At 42.4% G+C, this 26,236-nt stretch overlaps 1 protein-coding gene across 2 annotated transcripts in view; it reads right to left on the bottom strand.

The window, feature by feature from the left end:
- Pgm2 (phosphoglucomutase 2) overlaps positions 1–24,303 on the bottom strand; it is a gene marked incomplete at its 5' end in the record, with an annotated part of 27,621 nt that extends 3,318 nt beyond the window's left edge. For both annotated transcript variants that reach the window (XM_013518109.1, XM_013518108.1), the window contains 12 exon segments: positions 2,519–2,652; positions 6,749–6,938; positions 7,675–7,804; positions 9,038–9,131; positions 9,222–9,402; positions 10,396–10,493; positions 11,199–11,388; positions 14,758–14,948; positions 15,311–15,394; positions 17,424–17,508; positions 21,792–21,898; positions 24,136–24,303. In XM_013518109.1, coding sequence (XP_013373563.1) covers positions 2,519–2,652; positions 6,749–6,938; positions 7,675–7,804; positions 9,038–9,131; positions 9,222–9,402; positions 10,396–10,493; positions 11,199–11,388; positions 14,758–14,948; positions 15,311–15,394; positions 17,424–17,508; positions 21,792–21,898; positions 24,136–24,303 — 1,652 coding nt within the window.
- Positions 24,304–26,236: the final 1,933 nt, after the last annotated feature.

Consider the following 26,236-nt stretch of genomic DNA (forward strand, 5'->3'; position numbering starts at 1 on the left):
TGGAACCCTGCCTCGATATAGCTATTATTTAATAATGTTGGGGTAACAAGGGAGTACCCTTGATCTTAGCAGCTGCACAGAATTATTTAGCAGTAAGGCATCATGGAGGCTGCACCTTACTTTCAAATAGCTCAGGAGAAAAAGTACATATTTTTTTGAGAGCACATTGCAAACTGCTAGCAATGACTGAGTGTCAGTTGGGGTCAGCAAATAATGCCTCCTGACCTTTTTTACAAATAAAGTTTTATTGGGATACACACCTCCACTGCTTTATGTCTATGGATGCTTTTCCACCACAATTGCAGAACTGAGTAGTTTCAACAGAAACCACTTGGCCTGCAAACCTTAAGATATTTACTACTGGCTCTTTACAGAAAAAACACCGCCAACCTACGGGGTTAAGGGTACGTGGGTTCACTGCATTACTATTTTAATATTTCAACATGTTTGAAATTTTTTAAAACAAAAAGTTGGACAAAACTAAAGATATCTCCTCCAACAAAAATCCTTTCAGTTTGTGTGTGTGTGTGTGTGTGTGTGTGTGTGTGTGTGTGTGTATGTGTGTTTGAGCAGGGTCTCGCTACGCAGTTCAGGTTGGCCTTGAGCTCACTTTGTAGCCCAGGCTGGTCTCAAACTCACAATGATCCTCCTGCCTCAGCCTCCTCAGTGCTGGGATTATAGGGGTGCACCAAAAAATCCTTTTAAAAAGCAGGACTCATATTTGCAAAAGATTTTCTGTTCCAGATGACGGGTAGATTGTGGAATTCTATTAGTAAATTAAATCCATAACATAAAATATGTTAACATTTAAGTTTGTCTTAGTTGTGTCTTTGCCCCTGCAGGGGAGGTACACGGTGTCCCCCCCTGAGCTGGGACGTCATACTCACCAGCCAGCCTTGAACCTAACCCTCTATCTAATACGCGGAAGCAACATTTCAATAAATGCAATGTAAGGACAATTTTTTGAAGTTTTTTTCTTTTTTCTTTTTTTTTTTGTTTTTTCTCCGGTACCGGGAACTGAACTCACGACCTCGTGCTTGCCAGGCAGGCGCTTTTGCCACTGAGCTAAATCCCCAGCCCTTGAAGTTTTTTTCAACAATTTAAAAACAAATGTGTGAATTGAATATTCACTCAATAAGCTATGTGAAAAATTTAAATAGTGTAGAGCTTTTAACTTATGTTATTATTATGAGGAAAGTTTCTGAAATATTGGATACATTTCACAGCATATTAAAAAGGAAGGACAAAGATATAGAGAAAATATAGTTAAATCGGATGGATGTACATTTGTTTTTCAAAGAACGAGGCACAGAAATATAAAAATGCTACATAAAAATGCCTATGGAAAGCCATGCTCAACATCATAACAAATAGCTGATTATTTAAGCATATGAACACTTTGATACTTCACAGTATTACAATAAACTGTTGGTAATGCAGGATTGTTGGAAAATGTGCTGCTTTATGTGTTTACCTACTGGTTAGCTTTTTGCCCCCAAAAATGTAAATTAAAAAATTTATACTTGATTCCATTTTTAGAATAATCTGCGTATCAGAATCTATACTTTTCTACTGTAAACTTTATGAAATGTAAATACAGATCATCCATAGCCAAGAAAAAATTAGCATTCAAATTAAGATATACTGTCAGTGTATATTTAGAAAGGATTGTGAAGGATTAGAATTCTTATTTTAATAAAATAGCTCATTAATAATTTTTTACAATTTTTTAAACATGGTAATATTTTGGATATACTGTGTTAGGTTAAATATAATATTACTGAAATTAATTTTGATTGTTTGTTTTCCCTTTTTAAAAATGTAGCTAATAGAAAACTTTAAGTCGCACATATGGCTTGCATTTGATGTCTGTTGGACATCTTTTGAAAACACCGTCCTGATTCTCAGCATTATCTCAGGAAGCGCCAGTAAGTTCAGTACCCAGCAGGTACGCAGTATCGCATTTACATGGGATAAGGACAGCGACTGCTACTATTAAAGTTCAAAATGTTATGACTGTAGAAGGTGACCAACTTAAATTTTTGCCAAGGGCACAGAAACATGACCCTGAAACTACCAGCCCATCTGCTCTTTGGTGGCAAGGACTCTTTCTGATGTAGCTCTTTGTCCTCCTTTGAGCTGGGACCCAGTCAGATCTGTGTAGATATTACGGATGTTTATTAATGCACGTGGCTTTTAACTTATTTTATCAGTGACACAGGCAGGCTACAGGTGGAAAGGAGAAAAATTCACTGTACTAGTTACCAAAGAAAATGCTCAGAAAAGGGAAGTTTTCGTATTATTACTAAAATTAGGAATGAACCTTTCCCACACAAAGACAGGTAGAAGAGAAGTAGGAATGACACACTCTCCCCTGGAGGCCCATGCAGGTGTTTAGCCCCGACACAGTTTCTTAATTAAACTCCACATAGGAAAGAGGAAAATTCATACTCAGCACTTGAACACAGCTGAGCGGGAAGTCTGGAGAACACAAGTGACGCCAGCTGAGCCACTGTACCTGTTTCCAGGAGGGGCACACAGCTCTGCGTAGTACTTGATTTTGGGCTCTGTCCCGCTGGTCCGCATGGTGGCCACACCTCCATTAGCAAAGGTGAAGGTGATCATTTGGCTGCTTTTGCTGGTAGGAAGCACCTAGGAATTAATTTACATGTGTCGTACATTTAAATGGTTACATAAACCGCTCTGGTCTAACATTTCCCCCTGGATAAGCAAATAAAAAACGCCAAACAGATACAGTGGTAAGACAGTAACAATTTTAAGGAGACCAGAAAATGTTCTCCATGTGAATGAAATACTCAATGGTGATATTAATGTATGAACATTATGTAACTTCATAAACAGGCTTTTATCTTCCTAGATCTATTCAAGCTACTACAGTTTTATTCAAATTAAAATACCTTATTTCACAAAAAACTGATTTAAGCAGATTAATAATAAGACTATAAATTCTTATTATTATTTCTTTTTTGTTTTTTTGAGAGAGAGTCTCACTATGTAGCCCAGACTGGCCTTGAATTCACCAGCAGTTCTCCTGCCTCAGCCTCCAGGATGCTGGGATCATAGGCATGCACCAACATACCCAGCTTTGGCCGTATCTCATTGGTGCACAATGAAACTTAGCCCCCAGACATCCACAAAGAGGTGTTTTTTTTTTTGTTTTTTTGTTTTTATATAAGGCTTCTGGAAGTTGTAGATGTATTTATAGTTGGCAGTCCCCTCTCCCAAACAACTCCACTGAAATTATAGTAGAATTATTTTCACAAGAATAAACGCAAGGGCAAAGAAAAAAACAGGGAGTATCTAGTTGATAGGGTTGCGGGGCGAACATGAAGTTAGCACAGACAGAACTGCAGATTGAGCGTGGGGGGACTTGTGACTCCGGGATTTGAGCGCCCGAGCAGGAGCCAGTCCGTGTGCACTGCGGAATCTGCCATGCCCGGCAGGGGTGGTGCGCAAGCCCGGTTCGGCCTATGGAGTCTGGGAACCAGCACAGCTCCATCTCTGCAGGTGCTGCTTTAATTCTCTAGTGACAGCCAGAAAGGCTGAGGAGCTGTGAAGACCGGGTACCAGGGAGGGTAGAGTAGGGTGAAGAACGGGACAGCCCCAGCCTGTCCCCAGGCACGTTTCCAGGGCCTTGGCACCCCAGTTTATTGGCCTCAGCTGGGCTTAGGCTTTCCTGGAGCAGCCTAACAGCCCCAAAGGAGGGTCTCCTTTAAGACACTGACTTGCTACCCAATATCCCTGGAGTGCAGTGTGTTATTTGACCCACGCATACACAGAGACCTTCCAATCAAAGTGCGCAAAGAAAGCTGGGCCTGGTGGCACACGCCTATAATCCTAGCACTTTGGAAGGTGAAGGTAGGAGGACCTAAAGTTCAAGCCCAGCTCAGACAATTTAGCTAGACTCTGTCTCATAATAAAAAAAAAATTTAATAAGAGTTGGGGATGTAGCTCAGTGCAAAGGCCCTGAGTTCAGTCCTCAGTACTGCCAAGCAACAACAACAAACCAAGACACAAAGTATGTGAAGGATAGTTAGGGATGGCCAGCCTTCTGGGGAAAGATACTGAATACATGACAAAGTCCCAAACTAAGAGAAAAATATCTTTCTCTCTAGTTTTTTCAGACAAGACCTCTCTTTGTTGCCCAAATTGGCTTTGAAATGATGATTCTCTTGCCTCAGCCTCCTGAGTGCTAGAATTAAAGGTGTGTGCCACCATGCCTAGTGAGATCTACATTTTTTAGAAGGTGCAACTAATGTCTTAGAGAGGTTAGATATAGTATATATACACAATAAGGACAGGGTGCCACTTTTAATAACTTAGTAGGAGCTGAAATAGATTCAACAGAAACACTGAAAATTAGTGGAAGAGATCTCCCCAAAAGTAGAAGACAGAGATGGACAACAGGAAAGAAAAACACAAAACAATAAAAGTAGAGCATCAGTCTTAGAAAGCCAGCCTCTACCTAGGACCTCTTCAAGAAAGAGAAATTATTTTAAAGCCCACCCAGTCCCCTTCCTTGCCATATCACCATGAAAACTCAAAGTTAAATGACTCATTAGCCAAACAAAGCCCATAAAGTAAACAAAAGTGAATAAAAGGAGACATAGAGCAACGTACACCACTGGGAAATCTTAGAACATGAAGTGAAAATTCCCCAAATCTTCCCAGACAGAAAAAACCAAGGGCAAGGAAGTGACTGAGTGTGACTTTCACAGCCTTGTACACACACAGCGGGCTCCACCGTCAGCCGGAGGAAAGAACGAGCGGATTCTCCATGCGACACTGCGAACCGAACAATAATGGAGCCACGCTTCCAAAACTGTGCGTTAATGAAGGGTGAGGGCAGAAGGGGACATTTTCAGACCTAGACGCCTCGGAACATTGACCTCCCATTCACTTTCTCTAGAGGATGAGATGTAGGAAAATAAATACAGAAAGCAGAAGCCATGACGGCACAGCAAGGGTCTCAACTCTGGCAAGGGGCATTTCTAGGGTGACGGCCATGGACTCGACCCAGAGGACAGCTGGCGCGGCCTGGGTGGAGGGACCAGGGAAGCGGCCGCTGGTAGTGAAAGGGAACCCGCAGAAGAGCTGAATCCTGGGGCCATGTGGAAATTCTACTGAGGGGTACTGGGGAGACCTGGGGAGAGCTACATTTTTTGTACAAATTAGGGACGCCTAGCGGGAAATACACTACTCAGCTATGCAGCCCATGACAGTTACTGAGTGGGCCCACAAACTTAGCACATGAGGGCGGACATGGCGAGTATGGAATACGGAAGTATAAGAAGCCGGTACTTAGAGGTGATTAATTTACTAATTTTCTGTGATAGAAAAGTAATCATGTCTAAACCCTGATGAGTCAAAACACCACCACAGGAGCACATTATCCAGAACTTTTGTGGTGAACACTTACAGAAACAACTGGAGGGTGTGGCTGTCTCAGCATGCAACAGGGACATCACAACCCTTTTAGTACTGCTTATTTCTCAAAAATATATTGTGTGCAGGTGAAAATAAAAATGCGAAATGGTAAATATAAAAGATCTAACATTTCATAAAGGCAGTATTACTCTCCTCCTAACCCCTTGCCATAGTTAGCAGTAATTCTTCTGCCACCGGGTGCTGTGGCCCATGCCTGTAATCCCAGCACTCGGGAGGCTGAGGCAGGAGGATCATTGTGGGTTTGAGACCAGCTTGGGCTACAAAGTGAGCTCAAGGCCAGCACAGCGAGACTCTGTCTCAAAAAGACAAAAAAAAAAAAAAATCTCCCACCTTTGGCCCCAGTAGGGTGTCCACACGGTGTACAGAATGCAAACTCATGGTTTATAGCGAGCAGCTCCCAAACACAGAGAATAACGTGATGCATTACGGAGTAAGCAGTGCCTCTCAAAGCACGGACCATTTGTATCAACATCCGGGCACCAGGAAAACATGTTACTGCTCAGCACCCCACACCTACGCAGTCAGATGCTCCAGCACTCTGCGTGTTGACCAGCCCTCTCTCTGACTTTTGCAGTTGACAAGGAAAAAGGATAGAAAGGGAATGCTGAACCAGCGTTACAAGATCCAGGCACTCCTGAACCACTGTTATAGTTGACATCTAGATGTTCCCTTAAAGCCTCATGCACTCAGAGGTGGGGTTTGGGGAGGTGAATGCATCACTATGGTGTCAGTTGGAGGAGATGGGTACCTGGGGGCGTGGGCTGGAAGCGGGTATCTCCTTCCCACCTTTCCTCTTCCCTTGACCTGTGCTCCTGCCTGCCACATCAGGAGTTCTTTCTGTTCTTCTGCGATGACCCTCCGCTATGCTGCCCTGCCTTGGAGCCAGCTGACTACGGACTAAAACCTCTATGAACTGAGCCAAAACAAACCTCTCCTCTTTTAGTTTGCAAGCGTCAGGTGATAGGTCTCAGCAACGAGAAAGTACGGAGACAACCATCGCAAAATGGCTGCGTGGACACAGACCGGTGTTGCCTTTCTGAATGTTAATTTCCTTATGTGTTAAAGGATGACCTGGGCTAGTAGGACGAGTGAACACCTTTTAGTTCTAGCTTGTGATATTTAACTTCTCATTTATTTTACAGCTTATTTATCACCATCCTTAAATACCTAAAAAGATTGGCTTCAACTAATTTTATGACTGAATGAGTGAATCCACTCACTCAAATTATAAAAAAGGTAAATAGAAAAGAGTTTGGCTGACAAAACAAGCATTACTTACAGCTTTTTTATCACGTTGGCTATTGTCATAGCCAGTTGTAAGATCCCGAATAGCAGAAATTTCAAATTTGCCACAAGTTTTGGGATAATTACTCTTCCCATCATAGTTTCTCAGGTTTTCAAACAACTTTCTAATGATGCCTTGATCATGGCAGATAAAATATGAAGCTTTGGTAATATGGTAGCCATACCTATCAAAAAATAGAAATGTACGCAAAATGAACAATAAAGTAAGTTGGCAGAGTGTATGCAGGATATATCAACTAGTGTATTCTAAACAAGTAACCATAACTAGCTTTGAAAGAATAACAGCATTAAAAAAGAGGTCTAACAGCCCACCCCAAGGATCAGCAAACCACAAATACAGGCAGTCTGTATGCGTAAATTAAATTTTTATTGGAACAGCACCGTTTCATATGCATTATCCTGTGTGCTGTCTCTTTCTGCTTTTGTACCAACTAGTAGGGTTTGATACTTCCTACAAAGATTGAAGGGATGGGGGCTGGGGATTTAGCTCAGCAGCAAAGCGCCTGCCTGGCAAGCGCAAGGTCGTGAGTTCGGTTCCCGGTACCGGAGAAAAACCAAAAAACTGTCTCAAAAAAAAAAAAAAAAAAAAAAGATTGAAGGGATGCAGTATGAATATATTTACTTCCCCCCTTTTTTGGACATAGGATATCTACAATCCTATTCTTTAATCAGACATTTCTACAACTAACATTCCTGCTTGCTAAGAGGTAATGCACCTGCAAATGGTAGTATCTAATAAGTGGTTAGGCAGCAAAAGGAAAAGATGATCTTATTTTTCACAAGAAAAAAAACTCATCACCCAAGCAAGAGCATCAGACAAAATATTACTATGTCATGCACAAGAACATAAAAAAAATTTAAAAATATTATTTCAATCAAATAGAATCAATAGAAACTTACTCCATATAGATGGCCTTTAGCTGCTGAGACAAAGACAAATTCTTGGCTGCTAGAAAGCTAGCCAGCTCTGCACTTATGACAGCCGCACTCACTCCGTCTTTGTCCAGAACAAAAGGACAGCACATGTATCCTGCAGGAACATGGGTCACACACACACCTTTAGGAGTGGATTCCTTTCCTACGCAGCAGTGGGCATATGCCTGCATGCACCCTGACTATCACATGTTAGGAGTGAACAGTATTGAGCATATGCACGCTTCTCACGAACCATGCTATGTTTGAGAATTCAGCCCAGTGCCTGGAACAGAGCAGACCTTTCAAGAAGTGTGCTGAAAAGCCCATGAGAAAGTTTCTCCCTTTTGGCTAAATGACGCTCACTGACTACATAGATTCATTCCAAGTCCCTCCAACTCATATGAAATTGCTTTAATCCACCTCATGTCTTTCCTCTCTGAGACAGATGATTCTGGACAGTTACACGATTCACTTTGGCACCTGACCTCTATGCTTTTTTGTGGTTACTTAGCTAGATCTATATAAGCAGCTGTAGGTCAAGTCAGTGTGATCCATTTCTGCCAGGTCAAAGTAACAGGCACACAATTAATAGCTGAGAAACAAATGTAAGATTTTTTTTAAAGTAAAAAGCTATAGAACGATAACTTTGCCTAATCTGATCACAAAAAAGCAAAAACTGAGCTATTAGACGTCATTCAAGTAGTTAAACGAATGATGTACATGTATCTGTGCCGCAGTCACTACAGAGATGAATATAAAGTTAAGGCACAGTAGTTTTTCCTAAGCTAGCAGCTAAACAATTTCTGGCACAAATATCTGAATTTCACATCTCTCCTTTCTGCTCATCTGCTGACAAACAGTTTAGGACCAGGGTTTTTCAGCTATTCTGGCTGGACTTGGGGAGTCCTTTCTGTGCCCATGACCTTGACGAGAGCACCATAGCTGCACCTTCTCTCCCTTGAACACACTTAGCAAAGATCCTCATTAGCACCTTGGGGCAGGCGAACTCTATCAGGCTTGGATATTTAACACCACAGTTGAAGAAACATCACAGCGCCCCCAAAACATGGCTTCTCAGGCTGCAAGCAGCCTTGTGTACAGTGTCACTGCTTTTAGTCATCTGTGGATGGCCTGATTACCCACAAGATGTTCCATTTTGTTGAAATAAATATGAGACGCCAACTTTGGAGTAGGACAGTTCAACGCTCAATCCCCAAGAGATAGAGATGCAAAGTAAACTGTGTGCTTTTGTTTCACTATGGATCTGCTGGACTTGATCTAATCTTTCTCTTATTTGTTTATATCCTATATATTAATGGATTCTGTGACCCTCATTTTCACTTCTTACCAATAGCCTCTTCAAATGCAAATAGGACAGTCTTCCCCTGGTCTATGAGCTGTCTGGCTCTGTTTCCCATCCATTTAAATCCGGTTAGTGTTTCCTACAAAGGTAACGCAAAGCAAGAAGAGACGCGTTAGGTCTTCTACAGAGCAAAAGACACGAAAATGTGCAAGTCCCACGAATACCTTACCTCAAAGTGAAACCCTTCCTTTAAAGCAATGGCCCGCAAGATTTTGGAGGAGACGGTGCTGGACAGCATATATATGTCCTTGAGGGCATTTCGATCTGGGTTCTTTTCTTTCCAAGAAGTAAAGAGCCACCAGCCCAAGAGGGCCCCCAGCTCATTGCCTGAAAACACTCTCCATTCGCCACTGAAAGAAACACAGCCTATCCATTTCAGTGATCTTAGGGGGCTGGGGATTTAGTTCAGCAGCACAGCACCTGCCTGGCAAGCGTGAGGTTGTGAGTTTGAGTCCCGGTACGGGAACAACAACAACAACAAAAAACCATTTCAGTGATCTTCACGGAGGCATCGGCAATAGGACAGCTAAGTACTCAAGGCTCACTGTACTTTCTGCAAAGCTGTTCTCATCTTGGCTTTACACACTGGCCAGAAATACAGCTGTCACTTCACAAATATTTAAGCAGCAAGCACGTATGGGCCAGTTTGCCTAGACATACATTCTGCCTTTGAACTTTGTGTAAAATGAACATATCAGGGATGACATGGAATGCTTTAATTTTAATCTTTGGCAAAAGCTTGCATTTTAAAACACTTATTCCTTTATATAAACTCTATGATTCAAACTTGTCTTAGACACTGTGCCAGTACCCCACTGGTGTTGCTCTCTATCAGTCCACCTAACCCAGCATTTCTTTGAGGATCCAGCTCCTTAACAAACCCACCAGCAAACACTGAGTTGCAAAGCCAGCACCAAGCAAAGAGCTCTGTGCTCGTTAGGCAGTGAGATATAATTTATATTAAAATCCATTGTAGGGGCTCGGGATTTAGCTCAGCGGCAAAGCGCCTGCCTGGCAAGCACAAGGCTGTGAGTTTGGTTCCCGGTACCGGAAAAAAAAAAAAAATCCATTGTAACATGAGGGTCACAACAAGTAATTTCAATTCCAAATACACACTGGGTTGATTGCTCTACACTATGCTCGCCAGTGAAGCCATCCTTCTACCCTTGAGATCAACATCTTGCTCTGTTAGAGACTCCACAGAAGGTCTGTTGAAATGATTTGCAAGATAAATGTAAACTTAGTGAAAAATGTTTCCACATGGGCTCAGCCTGCCTGCGAGTATGTTACTGCCGAAGAGGTCACCTTTATATTTTCCACTATAGAACCACAGTGAATTTTACCTGTCTTGCTTCTCGGCCACAGCAAGTCTATCAGCATCTGGGTCGTTTGCTAACACAATTTTGGCCTTGATTTTGTCAGCCAAAGCAAAAGATAAAGTCTGAAAAAGACATGAAAATAAAAGGTTACTTAAATCAGGAATTGAGCATATTGCAGTCTTTTAAACTGTTCATGTTTTTAAGAGCTAAAAAAAGGATTTTCTTCAAATTAAGGGTGGATTTTACTTTTGGAGCTGGTCTTATTTGGTCAGATATTATCTTCCTAAGCCAGAGATCAGCTAATGAGGCATTAGTACATGGCCCATATCTGCCCTGTAAGTTCACACACATGTGACAGGCTGTGTGTGGTTGGACTGGTATTTCCAGGCATTGCTGTGTGACTAACCTCACAAACAAACAAAAATAACTCTCCATATCACTATTATCTAACCTTAGAAAATATTATGTGAACTACAATTTTAGTGACACTCCCTCGTATCAGAAAAGTGAGAATGAAGGAATAAAAGTCGTAATATTAAAAAATCCATCCTCTGCCTGTTAGCTTTTGGTATTAAACAGAGCAAGTTAAAATTTAATTAAATGACATTGATTGAAAGCATTATTTAGAGCTCAGTCTGCACTGTGATGGTAGGATGCCTCATTGGAAAATTCCTTTAAAAAGTTCATGACTAACCAACATACATATTTCCAATAAAGAAAGCCATTCCTCTCCAACACAACAGAAACACACAAAATATTTTACTTGAGAGTAATAGTTTTGACTTTACAGTCAAGGGAGAGTTTTAATTTTAAAAAATGTAGATTACCAAGACTCCTTTACCCTCCTCGGGATTCGGGTATTTGACAGTGGGAAACTCAGGATCGGGGTCTTTCTGTTGAGGCACAGCCTCAGGAGGAGCCAGGTCGAAAGCCTTGAACGCTGCCTGCACGAACTCATGCCCAACTCCGTGGACAGAGGTGTGCACAAACTTCTCCCGGGTCTCCCTGTTCACACTCCTAGAATCAGACACGCCATGGAGGACACAGTTAAAGGTCAAAACTGGAAGACCTGCAACATATCAAGGAATCTGATTCTTCAGGTTATAAGAAGCCAGTGGAATCAGAACATACTATCTTTCTAGTTTCATTTTTAAAAAAGAGAAAGGAAAAAAAAAAGAAAAAGAAAACTTGTTCGCTCTTGTCCTAAATGCTTCTTTCTCCCTTCAACATGAAAGTGTTCAGTTTTACTCTGCAGTTACTTTCAGCAGATCTCCTTCCTTGCAGCTGTGTCTTAGGGAACATCCTTGGCAACTAAAGTGGAATTCAACAAAGAACCCCTGGCTTGGCTTCCAGGACAAGACCTACAGCTGCACCATGGGTGCTGCCCATGGCAGGGCCTAAGCTGAGCTCCAGGACTGTGCATATTCTTCATCAGCTTCAGAAATGACTTTCAAAATGGCACAAACGGTGATGAATTAATCCATATGTGAATACATGAAAAAAAAATGAATGAAAGTTTTTCTTTGATAAGAAACAATCCTGTTTGACAAAGCACCATGACCTAGAGATTCAATATAGATAGCATAACTATAGAAAGAAAAATTAACAGAAGTTACTGGAAAGTAGACAAAAGCCTTTAAAAACTTCTACGTTTTGACTGCCAGAAGAAATGAATACATGAATAAGGTTTATCCTAAGAGAACTGTGGTTTAAGACCAGCACATGCTTGAATAACAAAGCCTCTGAGCCGGGAGTGGTGCTGCAACCCTGTAAATCCAATTTCTTAGGAGATCAAGGCAGAAGAATCAAGAGTTTGAGACCAGCCTGGACAATATAAGGAGATTTTGTCTCAAGAGGAAAAAGAAAAAAGACTTGAAATGCAGCTCAGTACTCTCTGGGTTCAATCTCCAGTACTGCATGCACACACACATAAATAAAAGCATCTGGAAAAATACATATGCAAGATCAGGGAAGATAGACCTGAAAAAAAATCTGTTGGACATTAAAATACAGTACAAAGCTATGGCACTTGATATAGTCAGATTAAAGGAAAAGAATAGAGATCAAGAAGATCAAATTTGGAAGGGCAAATGCCTACAAGAAGTAGTAAAGCTTAGTGGCTGTCATGCTCTGGGATCAGGCTCTGAATTTGAATTCTGGAGCTCTGTCATTTACAGGCTGTGTGACTACTGGCTGTGGCTCAACCACTGTGTATCAGCTTTCTCACCTACAAAATGGCAAAACACAGGACCTGTGCTTTAGACACTGCTGCTGGGATTAAGATGAGATCACAGGTAAAGAGCCTGAAGCAATTATCTCATAGATAAGAAACATTTAATTAATAATAGAAATTATTTTCTAAAGGGGACAGTTCTTCGTTAAGAAAAAAGATCTTACAATTTATGATACTGGTATAAATGCAAACTTTTTGAGACAACCATGAGATACAAACTTAGAAATTAAGAGTGACTCAAAAGATTCAACATTATAAAATGTAAACCTAAAAGTTCTAGGAAAAACAAGAATTATTTTTCTTATAATGTTGTAGAGGAAGTCTTTTAAGGCATGACATGAAGCTCAGAAGCCATAAATCAAAAGACCGATACATAATTTTTAAAAATTTTAGAAGTCCCACAAAAAGTTTTAATGAAAGACTGCAAAACTAACAACAGGAGGGAAAATAATACTTGAAATAAACAAGATTAAGTTTCTATATAAACAGGGAAGTTTTACAAAATATAAAAGATGAGTAAGTGTACAAGAAAATATAAGTTAAGTAACTATGAGAAAAGTTTATTCATACCTAAAGAATGCAAATGCAAGTGAGATGTTATTCTCAACTAGCACATCAGGAAAAATGCAAAAATTTTTTTTTTTTTGGTTTTGGTTTTTTTCCGGTACCGGGAATTGAACTCATGACCTTGCGCCTGCCAAGCAGGCGCTGTGCCGCTGAGCTAAATCCCCAGTCCCTAGAATGCAAATTGGGTAATGCCCCACAGAGGCAGGAACGTGCAGCCATATACTGTTATGGGCTGCTGGTGCGAGCGCCAATTGCTACAGCGTCTTTGGAGAGCCATTTGTTAGCCACTGTCAATTTTGAAAATGTACATACGATTATTCTGATGCCAGAAAGTTACACATACACATACATGGACACATACATGGGCCCAAGCAACTGTGTACCAGAGCTAGGCTCCAGTACTACTTGGAGTAAGGAAAACCTATCAACTCTTTATGAAATTGGATCACAGAGGCAGAGGGAAACTTCACAAATGTGTTTTGTTTGGATTATGCACCAGTGGGAAAAACAGTCACCAACATTTAGGAGTTAGGAGACTTCTCTTGGGAAGGAAAAAAAAAAATCCAAGAATCTGGCAACTTGGATCTCCGTGTTGCAGCTGGGAGAACACTGCATGGGACGATCACTGTTTTCAGATAAGATCAGGGCTCACACTCCGTCCAGGAGCTGCCACCAAGTGGCCTAACACAGTACTGGAGACAAGCGGGACGTTCAGCTTCTTCAAATCAGTGGTGCCTCGCTGGGAGTAAAGGGACCGACAGCGCAGTCGCAAAGGACAGCACTGCCACCCACCTACACTGCGGAATACCTGGCTGGAAGCGCAGTCTGTGTCCCTGGGTTAAACAGTGGGCGAAGTGGCCTGTAGAACAAGAGGGTCAGGACAAATAGGGACTGCAGGAGAAACAGGAAGAGGTCTAGGACAAACTGAGGAGAAAGGCACCGGACAAACTGCACCTGCACTATGATTTTGAAGTACATTACACATATGTATCTTTGCATGTGCACAGAACATGTCTGTAAGATGAGAAAATGTCAGTGTTTACTTCTGGACAATTCTTGGTAAGTTTTTTAAATGTACATATATAAACATATATACACACATATAGGTATGAAACACATGTATATGCACACCTACAAATGCACATACAGCAGCTCGGCCCATTACAGCCCATGTGCTGGCCACCTGGCTGTCCACGCTATTTTGAGAACACAGCCGCTCAGTACTGCTGCACTGACAGCCCACACGGCTGCTTGCACACTACAACTTCAAAACGGACCGGATGAGAAAGGGTCTGTGTGACCTGCAAAGCCAGAAGTACTTTCTATCTGATCTTTAAGAAATACTGGCCAAGACATCGAGGCAGGAGGATTGCAGGTTCAAGGTCAGCCTGAGCTACATGGCAAGTTCAAGGTCAGCCTGGACTGCCTAGCAAGACTCTGGAGAGAGAGACAGGGGAGTGGGGAGAGGGAGGAAGGAAAGGAGAGAGAAATAGGACAAAACTTAATCCATAGTCCCTATATTGAGAGATATTGGCCTGTTCATAAACTTAACTCACTTAAAGTCATCAAAGAGACAATCCAGTTACCTGTGGAAACAGTACTTTTTAAGGTCTTCAAAGTAGTCATTACTGATGGATGTGGGACTGTGAAGGAGAGGACTGCCATCAATTAAAGAATCATCCCAAGCTTGAGGCCAGGGCTCCAGATTTTGTTCGATAGCTTGAGAAATCCCTTTATCGTGTGGAGAGATGATCTGGGCACCATTGTCCCAGTAGACCTAGAGAAGCCAGGGACACATAAGAAAGTTCAGGGTTAGTTGGGTTAGATGATGCACACCTATAAACCCAGCTCTCTGGGAGGCAGAGGCAGGAGGCTCACAAGCTGGAGCCCAACCTGGGCAACTTCATGACCTAGCAAGACCCTGTCTCAAAATATATTTAAAAAACAAATTTTTTTTTAAAGAGCTGGGGACATAGGTCAGTGCTAAGGCCCTGGGTTCAATCCCTAGTACTGCACAAATAAATTTTAAAACTTCAAGGTTAGTGGAAATCAACCATCCATTATCTATTCTCCCAAATAGCATAGGGACACAATAACTACAGAAAAAGAACACGTCAAGAAGAAAAGAAAGAAAAATACCTTATAGCCACTGTCCTCCTTCGGGTTATGAGAGGCAGTGATCATGATGCCAGCACGAAGTTTCAAATGCAGCACGGTGTAGGGCTGAAACAGCGGGAGAGAGACATTTTAACCCAATTACATACACTTGCAGTGTCTGTTGTAGATTGCAGGTGCCAGCTTGTTCCCCTTTTACCAAACATAATAAATATGGTCAGCGGCGGTAGCATATTGATCATTCAATATTTTTGTGTCCTGCCACACAGTACCCAGTCGTCCCTCCATCTGTGGTTTTACAGTTGGAGGTTTTAGTTACCCATGGTCCAAAAATACTGCTATTTGTCTTGACTCTTTGAAGAGAGAGATAACACTTAACTTTCACTACAGTGTACTTTATATAACTGTTCCATTTTACTATTAGTTACTGTTGTTAATCCTTTACCATGTCTAATACGTAAGTTAAACTTTATCATAGGTATGTAGGTATAGAAAAAACCAGAATTGCCAGTGCTATCCATGGCCTCAGGCCCTCACTGGGGTCTTGGAATGCACGTCCCATCTCTGGAGCTTACAGGGAGACTACTGTGCTCTTATTTTCTGGGAACTATGTGGTTCCCTAAACAATAGGATGTGTATTTTAATTTCTTAGGAGCCTTCTTCTCATTTTGTCTTCTTGCTAAAGCTAGAAAATGCTCCAAACGTGAAGATGGTCAGTCTCCATTTCACATTCTTTTAAAGCTTTTGGTCAAGACACGCACTTAAATATGCAGTTGTTTACCTCCAGCCAATTTCTTTCTCCTCCTCCTTTTTGTTTACCTTTAAGCAAAAGCTTGAAGAAATGGAGAGTGCTTTTACAGGTAGCTCATTTATGTCCGAATTCCAGGGTTAAGTAGAGTTCCCTGAGACTTGAACATAGCTTCTCAGAAGAGAGGGGAATCCTAGCACTCGGGAAGCTGAGGCAGAAGGAGCATCACAAGTTTGAGACCAGCCTAGGCTACATTGTGAGTTCAAGGCCAGCCTGAACTGCATAGCAAGACCCTGTCTCAAAAAAAAAGAGGGCAGGGGAAGGGGTTGGATTCTTTCCCATATGGTTGCAAATGTGATTATGAGACACAAACAACCTGAGGTCTGACCTGTCTGCCCCTCTCCACCCTCCCACAAGAGTCACTGCACTCATTTGTCTCCGTGGAAGTTATCTCACACCCCTCTGGCATCTTGGTGCAAAGAAAAGAGTAGAACCACTCAGCAGTGTGGGTAAATAATCAGGAGACACTCCTGAATTCAAGTCCGACATAAAAGAGCTACCGATACTCAGTATGGAGGACAGTTAGGGTGCTTCAAGATGATGCACGCCCTCCACCAAGCAATGGAACCTGAACTACATATGGGTGGGACACACAGTATCTACTGGGTCACTTACAGCCTTGGGGGTGCTACATCTTCCTGTCAGAGCCTGGAGACAGCACACACAGAACTAGGAGGTTCACTTCTGTGTCGATGCACTCTTGTTTCTGCTCCTTATAAGTCACTGCATTCAGACCACGTTTTCTAAAAACATTCTCAGCATCTGGCCAGCTCTCAACAGACAGATCTACTTACAAGGAGCAGCTATCAGAGTCCCTGGTACCCTCTTCTTTAGATTCTGCTTCCATAAAGATTTCAGTAGAAGGCTAGCCAGGAGGAGTATTTGGAATAATACATTTTAATATAAAACTGGCAACCCAACTTGTCATACATATTCCAGATAATATTTGAAGTGAATTTAAATATAGACCTAAGGAGTTTCCTAGTAATGATAGCTGAGGAAAAAGCTCGACTCACCAAATTAAAAAACAAACACACCAAGAACTAACAAAACATTTTACTAACTTGCTAGAATATTTTTAGAATGTAAGCAAAAAGGAAAATTACACTTCTTAGAAAATCAGTTCAGATGAATCAAAAGTTAAGCGCTAGGAGAATATTACCAGGATGTGGGTAAAACTTCCCTGGAGAGAAAAGAGGGAGCCTGACAAACCCCAAGCAGCTGTGCCACTGAAATATCTGAATGCCAACAGCACAGAAGCATGTCAAATTCAGCAAGTCCCCTCCCCAATCACGTGACATGAAATTGAGGAGGAAAATGGTTACTTACCACAAAGGGAGTTGGGGTTATATCAGAAAAGAGATGCACAGGAACCCCCTTGCTGATAAACGTGGTCGCAGCAAGGCGGGCAAACCTAGAAATAGCAACAGAAAAGACATGCTGTCCAGCTGTCACGACCATGAGTGGGGGAGCGCAGCAAGTGGATGTGGAATACTTCTTTGGCTTGAATACAGCAAACCAGAGTAAGGAAAATACTGTTACAAATATTTACATCAACTTTAGATATCAAAGCCAGAGGACCCTCAGGGGTCACCTTATTCTGTGCTTGACTTCCAGAAATGGGGCCAAAGCCAGAAAGGCCAGGCACCTTGCCCCACTGCCAATGGCCGCTTAGCATCTGAACCAGGTCTACGCTGAAGTCCTTTAGTACTCCGTCCATCTCATCTACCTCCGTGGTTTGAAGCTCAGGCAGTTCTGTCCCCCATGGGGCATCTGAAATGTGAGGGGGGGATACGCTACTGACAGCTGGTGGGCAGAGACCACACATGGTGCTAAACATCCTACAGTGCACAGCTGAGCCCCCCACAGCAAAGAACTAACCAACCAGAGTGAGTCATATGCCATTACGCAGATGCTGAACAACCCTAGCCTAAACCCATCACCATCTACTACACACCACACACACCAAAATCTCATCAGGTATTGCTTTGTTTGAAATGTAAAATATATTAGTATAGCCAGGCACGATAGCGCACACCTATAATCCCAGCACTTGGGAGGCTAAGGCAGGAGGATTGTTGCAAGTTTGAGACCAGCCTGGGCTTACAAAGTGAGCTCAAGGCCAGCCTGAACCGCATAGTGAGACCCTGTCTCAAAAAGACAAAAACAAACACTCCTGAGAGAAGATATGTGTACACACACACACACACAGGTACACACTCATGCGGACACACACACAGGTTTGGGTATATTATCCCTTAAAAAGTCTTCAATCTTTGACACTTTTCTCAACTTCCACAGCAAGTAGCTTAGACCAGGATATTACTGGAGTAAAATACTTTAATTCTACTGAATTACATAATTCCATTCCAGGATTAAATCTCAGATCACCCTTTTTTTTTTTTTTTTTTTTGAAGCTGGGTCTTGCTATATAGTCCAGGCTGGCCTTGAGCTTGTGATCCTCTTGCCTCAGCTCTCTGAGTGCAGGGATTGCAGGTATGTGCAGACATGTCTGGCTTCCTCAAATATTTCTTCAGCACTAGCTTTGCTGAACTCTATCACGAGAGCTGGCCAGGACACACAGACCTTGGCCCTTGCTTCAACAACAGAAGTGTTAAAATTTCTAACATCATTAGAAGTATAAAAATGATTTTAAGAGTTAAAAAATTGCCTATACATAGTGGCAAGTGATAAAGATAACAAAATTCAGCAAAATAATTTTAATAAAAATCTGAATAAAATCCATACTAGGTTTCCTACGAGGCATATCACTTTTATCCCCATGAAAATGTTCACCTTGTCTTTAGGTGGGCTCGAAGGCCTTATCTGAAAGCTGGCAAAGGAGACACTCTATATGTGTATGGCAACTGTATGTAGAGTTACCAATGTCCGTCAAAAATATTCAGTGTGCTTTCTGCAAGTGCTTAATAGTTACAGCTTATGTTTCCCACTAAATATTTAAAGTCAGTAGACTGAAAAACTAAACATTTCCTTAAGTAAAATTTTGATGCTGTAATAGCTTCAACTTTTCAGGAACAGTCCACTCATCCATCACGTGTTTTGCTATGTATTGGTTTCATATTTATATTATGACCTCTAACCTCTAAATGTCTTGCAGAGTATTTGTATGTGACAGAGGCGCCCTGAGTTCACCCCACCCCATCCTATCAGACCTATAAGCTATCCATCCTATCAGACTCTTTGACCTGTAAGCTCAGACTCAGCGATGCCAGTCACTTCAAGCCAATGGCATGGCTCCACGGCCAGAACAAGAAATACCTTTACCCTCACTGACAAGATATCTGAAGTTCTGCTGTACACACACACCGTGCCCGTTCTGGCCAGAGGATATGACCTGCCCTGGGGCAGAACGCGCTCATGATCTAGTTCTAGCTGTGCCATTAGCAATGATAAATTGGCAAGGTGACAACCTGGTTTATTCTACGCCAGTCTCTGGTGTAGTTCATGTGTGCTCCTCCCCAGAGGTACGGCTCCTCTGTAGCCTTGCTAAAAGAAACCACATTTTTGTTTGCAAAGCTAAAGACCCAAACCCTGTGTCCTCCTGTGTTCAGACTGGGGGGTGACTGCCATCTGGTCATTTTCCCCTGGCTACTCTTCCTTCTTCATGGCTGCACTTTTGACCCTGCCAGAGCTTCTCTCAGATTTGAAGCTCGTATGGGTCAAGACCAGGACTCTATAAATTCATACAGCACTGAAAAGGTAGTGAGGCTTTTCACTCACATCTAAGACTTTATTGCTACTTACAGTCTGCAGGGATTAAAAAAGAAACTGGTCATAGTAGGGAGTATGCAAGTGAAAGAGGGTCACATAACAGGGCTAGGCGCAGTGGTGGGTGAAGCACAGCCTGCCGCAGTGCGTACACTGCCATGCCCCTTCACGTGTACACTGTCTGTACAGAGGTTCTGGGGTATCCTGCAGAGCTGAGCAGTGGGCTCTAACGCGGGGACCACAGACCAACAGTACTGGTCACTGGCCTGTTAGGAACAGGGTTGGACAACAGAAAGTGAGCAGCAGGGCCAGCCAGGGAAGCTTAACCCACGTGTACAGCTGCTCCCCATCACAAGTGTTACTCCTGGAGCTCTGTCTCCTGTCAGATCACTGAGGGCATCAGAGTCTCACAGGAGCTCGAACCCCCCGGGGAACTGCGCATGTGAGGGATCTAAGTCGTGCAGCCTTTGACTCAACATGCAGCCACTCCCATCCCCCAAGTTCTCTCACAAAATGCGTCCCTGGTGTCAGAAGAGTCAAAAGCTGCTATATGGTACGCAGTGTGTAAGAAGTTGGCTATTTGCCTTTTAGAGAAAAAGTCTGCTGGCTTCTGGTGTCCGCCTTATTACATATAAACTGTGACTCCTCTCACGTGACGTCAGAGATAAAGTACAGGCAGCCCTCCCTGTGTGTGGGTGCTGCACTAGCAGATTCAGCCAACCGTGGATGAAAAATATCATGTTGTTGCTGGCCTGTACTACCGCTTTTCCCTGAAAATAAGACCTAATGGGAAAATTATCAGCCTTGAAAAAACTAGAGATCAAAATCACCACCCCAATCAGCCGATCCTTGGCTTACCTGACTTACTGAGCGGCAGCCAAACAAGAGAACGGCAAGGTATAATCTGCACAATACAGGCCATTACCATGGTACAGATGAGCTAGAGTTTTTTTCTGGTTAGATCTTATTTTTGAGGAAACCCGGCATGGAGTTAGGCCTAGGATAGCTGTATCTATACTGTCGGTTTACAAACTTTTTCTTGCCATAATTCTCTAAATAATATACCAGGACAATTTTTACACACCATTCATACTTTTCAGGTACCGTAAGTAACCTAGAACACATTTAAAATACATAGGAAGATGAACATAAGGTGATATGCAAATATTATGCCATTTTAAATGAGGGACTTGAACATCCACAGACTTTGTATCTGGAAGTGTCTTGGAGCCAATCTGCCATGGATACCAAGCGATGACTGGAAAACCTTACGGGTTGCTGTGAGGATTACGACAGTAAATACAGAAATGCCGGCATTGCAACCAGCCCAAGGCGGCTGCTGCCCGTCACCCCCGCCGTCTTGTCACCCGCTCAGGGCTACCTGGGAGAGCCAAGGGCTGGCAATGTCACAGAATCGCGGCCTCAGATGGGAGTTCAAGAATGGGGAGCCAGCATGAGTTTCTTGAATGTGGAAGGAAAAATTACCCAAAAAGAAGCAAGGGAGAGGGAGAAATCATATTTCCAGTTTAAGAAGATTTCTTTCCTTTAGATAAGTATTACATTCTAAATGCCTACATCACTTTATTTTCTTAACCTCAACATAAAAGCAGTACATCTTTGGCAGAACCACATTATCGTTTTTTCTGTACAGTTAAGTAATGTAGCAAATAATGTAAAGTTAAGCCGTTGAAAATGTGATTAAAAATAAACTTGCAAAAACAAAACAAAGGGGGCTAGGGATTTAGCTCAGCGGCACAGCGCCTGCCTGGCAAGCACAAGGTCATGAGTTCAATTCCTGGTACCAGAAAAACAAACAAACAAACAAAAAAAAACCAAAACAAAGCCATTACGATAAAAATGACACAGGGTTTCTTCTCTTTAAATAAAAAAAAAAATTTAAAAATGACTAAAAAAATAAACTTGCAAAATAAACTACTAAAAAATTATTCCCTAAAAGTGTCCCCATACCTTCGGCTGCTGCCTCCACTCGGGGGGTGAGCTCGGGCATCAAAGCTGATCACGATGCCCCTCTCCTTGAGGTCACTGAACTGCTCCTCCAGGTACCTGCAAAATCCCTAAGAACAACCAGGGATTAAAAGAGGGTGTGTTTTAATACATCTTTTATAGATGTGATATAGAAAAATTAGACAATTGTGTTTTCTTAACTTTTATAGGAGAACATAGCACAGGGAAAAAACTTCTCAGTGATTAAACAAACTGAACAATAAAAACACAGTATCTTTATCCACTGTCTATCTGTCTGGGTCAGGCACTGCGTTGGACACTCGTTATCTATTATCTCTCACCCTACATCAACTTTGTGAAGAAAACCCATTGTGTAGATGGAAAAGCTGAGGCTCAGAGAGGTGCGGTGGCTTGCCCAGTTCCAGGCACATGAGCAGCAGAGTTTTCCTTTGTACCCACTTCTGGTGAGAACTGGCTCAGGGAGGAGCTTAATTCTCTTTGGCTAAAGGGAGTCTTATAAAAAAGTGTAACTCTTATTTGCGGTAGAGAGACATTTCACTGCCTTGTTGCCAAAGTAGTGTGCCCTTAGAATGCCTTTACTTTTTCTTCTGAGAGGCACAGTGCACTGGGTGGAACTCCTGAATCTAAGTAAAGCCTCAAGGAAATAAGGCCCTAGGTATGTGGGTTTTGCACGTTCCCAGAAAGGCACCCGGATGCCTGGTTCTCTATGGCTCACCTCAGCGCCAGCACCCCTCGCTTTCCCTGTCTACCCCTGCGCTGGGCCTCAGAGTTGCAGAGGGCAAGAAGCCTGTAGCTTTAGTCCAGATCTGCGCAGCTTCCTGTTCTCTGAAAAGCTCCAGGGCCCGCTGACTTTGGGGACCAGGGGATGGCCAAGGGAAAGGAAATGCTTACTCTAGAAAAAACGATTCATGGGGTGAGGAAGGTTTTTGAAATCAAAACATTATTACAAAACACAAGAAGCAAACCTGTTTGTATGGCTTCAAAAAACAGAACAAAGATCCACATGTAAAAGCTACGGAAACACAGATTTTAGATCAAAATAATGAAACATCATGTATCGAGAATGTGGGATGGCCAGCTCTGCATCACTGAGGAGTGATGTCTGGATTAAGTAACCGAAGTGTATGAGTTTCAAATGGAGCATGAAATAGGCATGAACTGTCAGAAGGAAAGTACCTGAATAACCTCTATCAATGAGGCGAATGATACCCAAGTTTTCCTCCACTCTGCCCCATTTCATTAAGATGTTCTTGACTCACACACACCTGCTTCTTGAACCAGAGCAGACAAACAACACCCCAAAACCAGCAGGATGGGCACTGACACCAGGGTTTGAAGTGGACGAGATGAGTGACCGCATAGTCGCACATCAGCATTTCCCAGGGAGCGCTCCCCAAAGATGGGTAGAGGCCTGCACTTGGGGAGCCTCTTCTGGGAATCCTCCTATGCTGGAATTACTGCTGAGCTGGTACAGAAGCACCTGCTGCTCTTGTAAAACCTTCTTCACCCTTATCATCCGTTTCCCATAGTAAGTATCCTAGAGGCCATGTGACCATCTGCACAGGGGATACAGCAGAGATTAATTTCCCCAAGGGATGGCTGGCTGCATGAGATGACCTCTGATGTATCAATTCCTCTTGGTTTTATAGGATTCTTAACTACCATAGGGCCCACTGCCAGAAGAGACCAGTTCTTCCAGAGTGTTGGTGGGTGGGTAATATAATTGGCAAGATCTTCCTGAGGATGCACTTGTTCATTTTTGGAAAGTAGATATAGATAAATACTGGACATAGGCCCTACATTAATCTGCAGTTTCTTAAAACTCCTGATGGTTACGCCGAGTAACAGCTGTGACCAACTAGATCTCCCAAAGACAGTCATGCACATGTAGTCATCGTTAGGCAAATTTTCTAGCTTTGCCTTTCCCAGGATTGGTGATGCTGGTGATGTCTTTTTAACACTAGCGTCTAACCATGACAAGAATGATAAGACTGCATAATTCAGCTCAATTGATGGGCTTGTCTGGGACAAAATATCTATGAGGGAACTGTTTTAGTCATTAGTAATATATCTGCAATGCGTACCACATGGTAGGTGCTCAATAAATCTTTTAAATGCTGAGTGGCTGGAAGACTAGCTGATCATGAATTTTGAAACAAAACTGCCTCAACCAACTTCACAAGCCTCACTTTCTGGAGTAAATGATGATGACTCCTTGCAGCTTCCCAACTGCAAAGACACAGCCATAATTACAAGTTAAGTCTGTCAATACAAAAGGAGCCAGGGTATGGATTTTAAGCAACTGAGAAGTATAAAAACACGGTACCTGTGTAGTCTGGATGATGGTCAAGTCATTCATACACGAAATCCCTGCGCCCATAGGTGCTCGAAGGCCAGCCGTCCCGAATTCCATTCGGGCCCCGAAACATTTCTGTAATTCCTCTTTCCTACCTGCTGCAGTTAATTGTTTCACTGTCTCCAAAGTTAAAGGATTCTGCAAAACAGAAATGTACACAGCAGAAACAGCGGGGTGAGTCAGGGAACGACAGTCCTGCAATTAAAAGAAAAAGTAATCCCACAGTAATTCTACCATCTAGGAAAAAAGAATACAGACATGTAGACTTTTCAGTTTTCTGATGCTTTTGAAGTCTGAAGCAGGGGATCTATTTAACATTATAACATCACTATAATTTTCTTTCCTCCCAAGGCAAGTACTTTTAGAGAAAGGGAATGAGTAGGTGTTTTAGAATAGAGATCTAACACCTAGTTGGAGATCCCAGACATAGCACTCACAACCTGTATCTGCTTGGGCAGGCTATCTAGCGTCTTGAATTCTCGGTTTCCTCATCTATGAAATGGGAACAATATCTCTTACACGGTTTTTAAAGCTTTAAGTTAATATGATCTTTCTCTCTCCTACCTCCCTCCCTCTCTGTCTCTGTCTCTCTCTCTTTGCCTGCCTGGTACTTAGGTGTGATTACATATTCATTTTCATCCCTAATGCCACCACATTTTCCCAGAGTCACAGATTATACAATTTAAATACTGCTTTATAATTTGTACAAGGCATTCACATACCTGGTTGAATTTGAATCTTGTAACCACTCTATGATGGGAACCCTTTGTAATGTTTTACACTACAGAAATCTAGTGACTTCCTTCAACTGCATCACAAACATTAACTTGATTTTTTGCAATTATATTAACGGCTTCAAACAGACACTAATGTGAATCGTTCAAAATCATGACATATTGCCTTTTGTAAAATAGTTGTGGATGACGACATCAGTCCCATATCAGATTTTCCAATTAAGGGGTCCAGGGGACCGACAGAGATAGTACTTTACTTCTATCTTACAGTCATTCAGTCATTCAGGAGAACACTCAGCCGTCATTACACTTTGAAATACTACTGCAATTAACTTGACTTCCTGGAATGAAGCCCATCTTTCCAGAGTGTTCCAGAGTCAGCAGGAATCAAGTACAATCACACCTTTTTGACCAAATGCAATAGACACTAATCATAGGACACAATCTTACCCATCAAATTGTCAGGTGCCCCCAAGGAAGGGCTCAGATCTGGTACATAAAAGAGGCTCAATAAATATCTGTTGATTTCCTGGTCACACCCAATATCCAGTGATTCTCTGATTCATAATGTAGAGTTGGAAAATCCTAATTTGCTTTGGGTGTGTAGGAAAGACCCAGTAGCCTGAGAGGAATAAAGCAGACAGAGATAATGAAAAGTTGAGAAGGCAGCAGTGCTGGCAGGGACCAAAAGTGACAGCAAGGTCCAGAGCAGGGAAGGTGTCCTAGGGGCACACAGAACTGGAGCAGCTAGAAGCCTTGGGGAGAACCAGACCAGCAGCTGCAGTGCTGTTAGGAGTTTCCCTGGAGGATGTATGGGTTCCTTCCCAGAGAAGCGCTTGTCTGAAGCCCAAGAAGAAATGGGAAAGAAAGAGTATCTAAGAGTGGTACAAGTTAAAAAGTAGAAAAGGATAACATTGTCTCTGACTCTGGGAGCTATCATCCCTACCAAGATACAACCTTTTGTAGAAATTAATTTTCTGTTTTTCTTCAAAAGGAAAGCTGTACGGCACAACATTACTAACTCTGGCTTTAAAAGTGCTCTCCAGGCTCCAAGTTACTCAGTTATCAGCAAGGGAAACATTTTCCTTCCTTTAAGAATCACAAAGTTATTTTTCCAGGAAAAGACCAACGACTGGAGGAGTTGCCAATAGTCTTCTGGAAATGGGAGAGGCTGACATTCATGTAAGGGAGCCAGGAAATGGCAAACGCAGACCAGGCCTGCTCAGGGTTGTAGTCTCCTTTATTCAGCAGATATTTCGGGACCTACTAGGCGCGGGGCACTGTACCAGGCCCTACGAACCATTGGGTTAGTGAGGGCAGGCAGCGTTTGCTAAAGA

The sequence above is a fragment of the Chinchilla lanigera genome, unplaced genomic scaffold (assembly GCF_000276665.1).
Source record: "Chinchilla lanigera isolate Chin_1 unplaced genomic scaffold, ChiLan1.0 scaffold00042, whole genome shotgun sequence".
NCBI classification, from domain to species: Eukaryota; Metazoa; Chordata; class Mammalia; order Rodentia; family Chinchillidae; genus Chinchilla; species Chinchilla lanigera.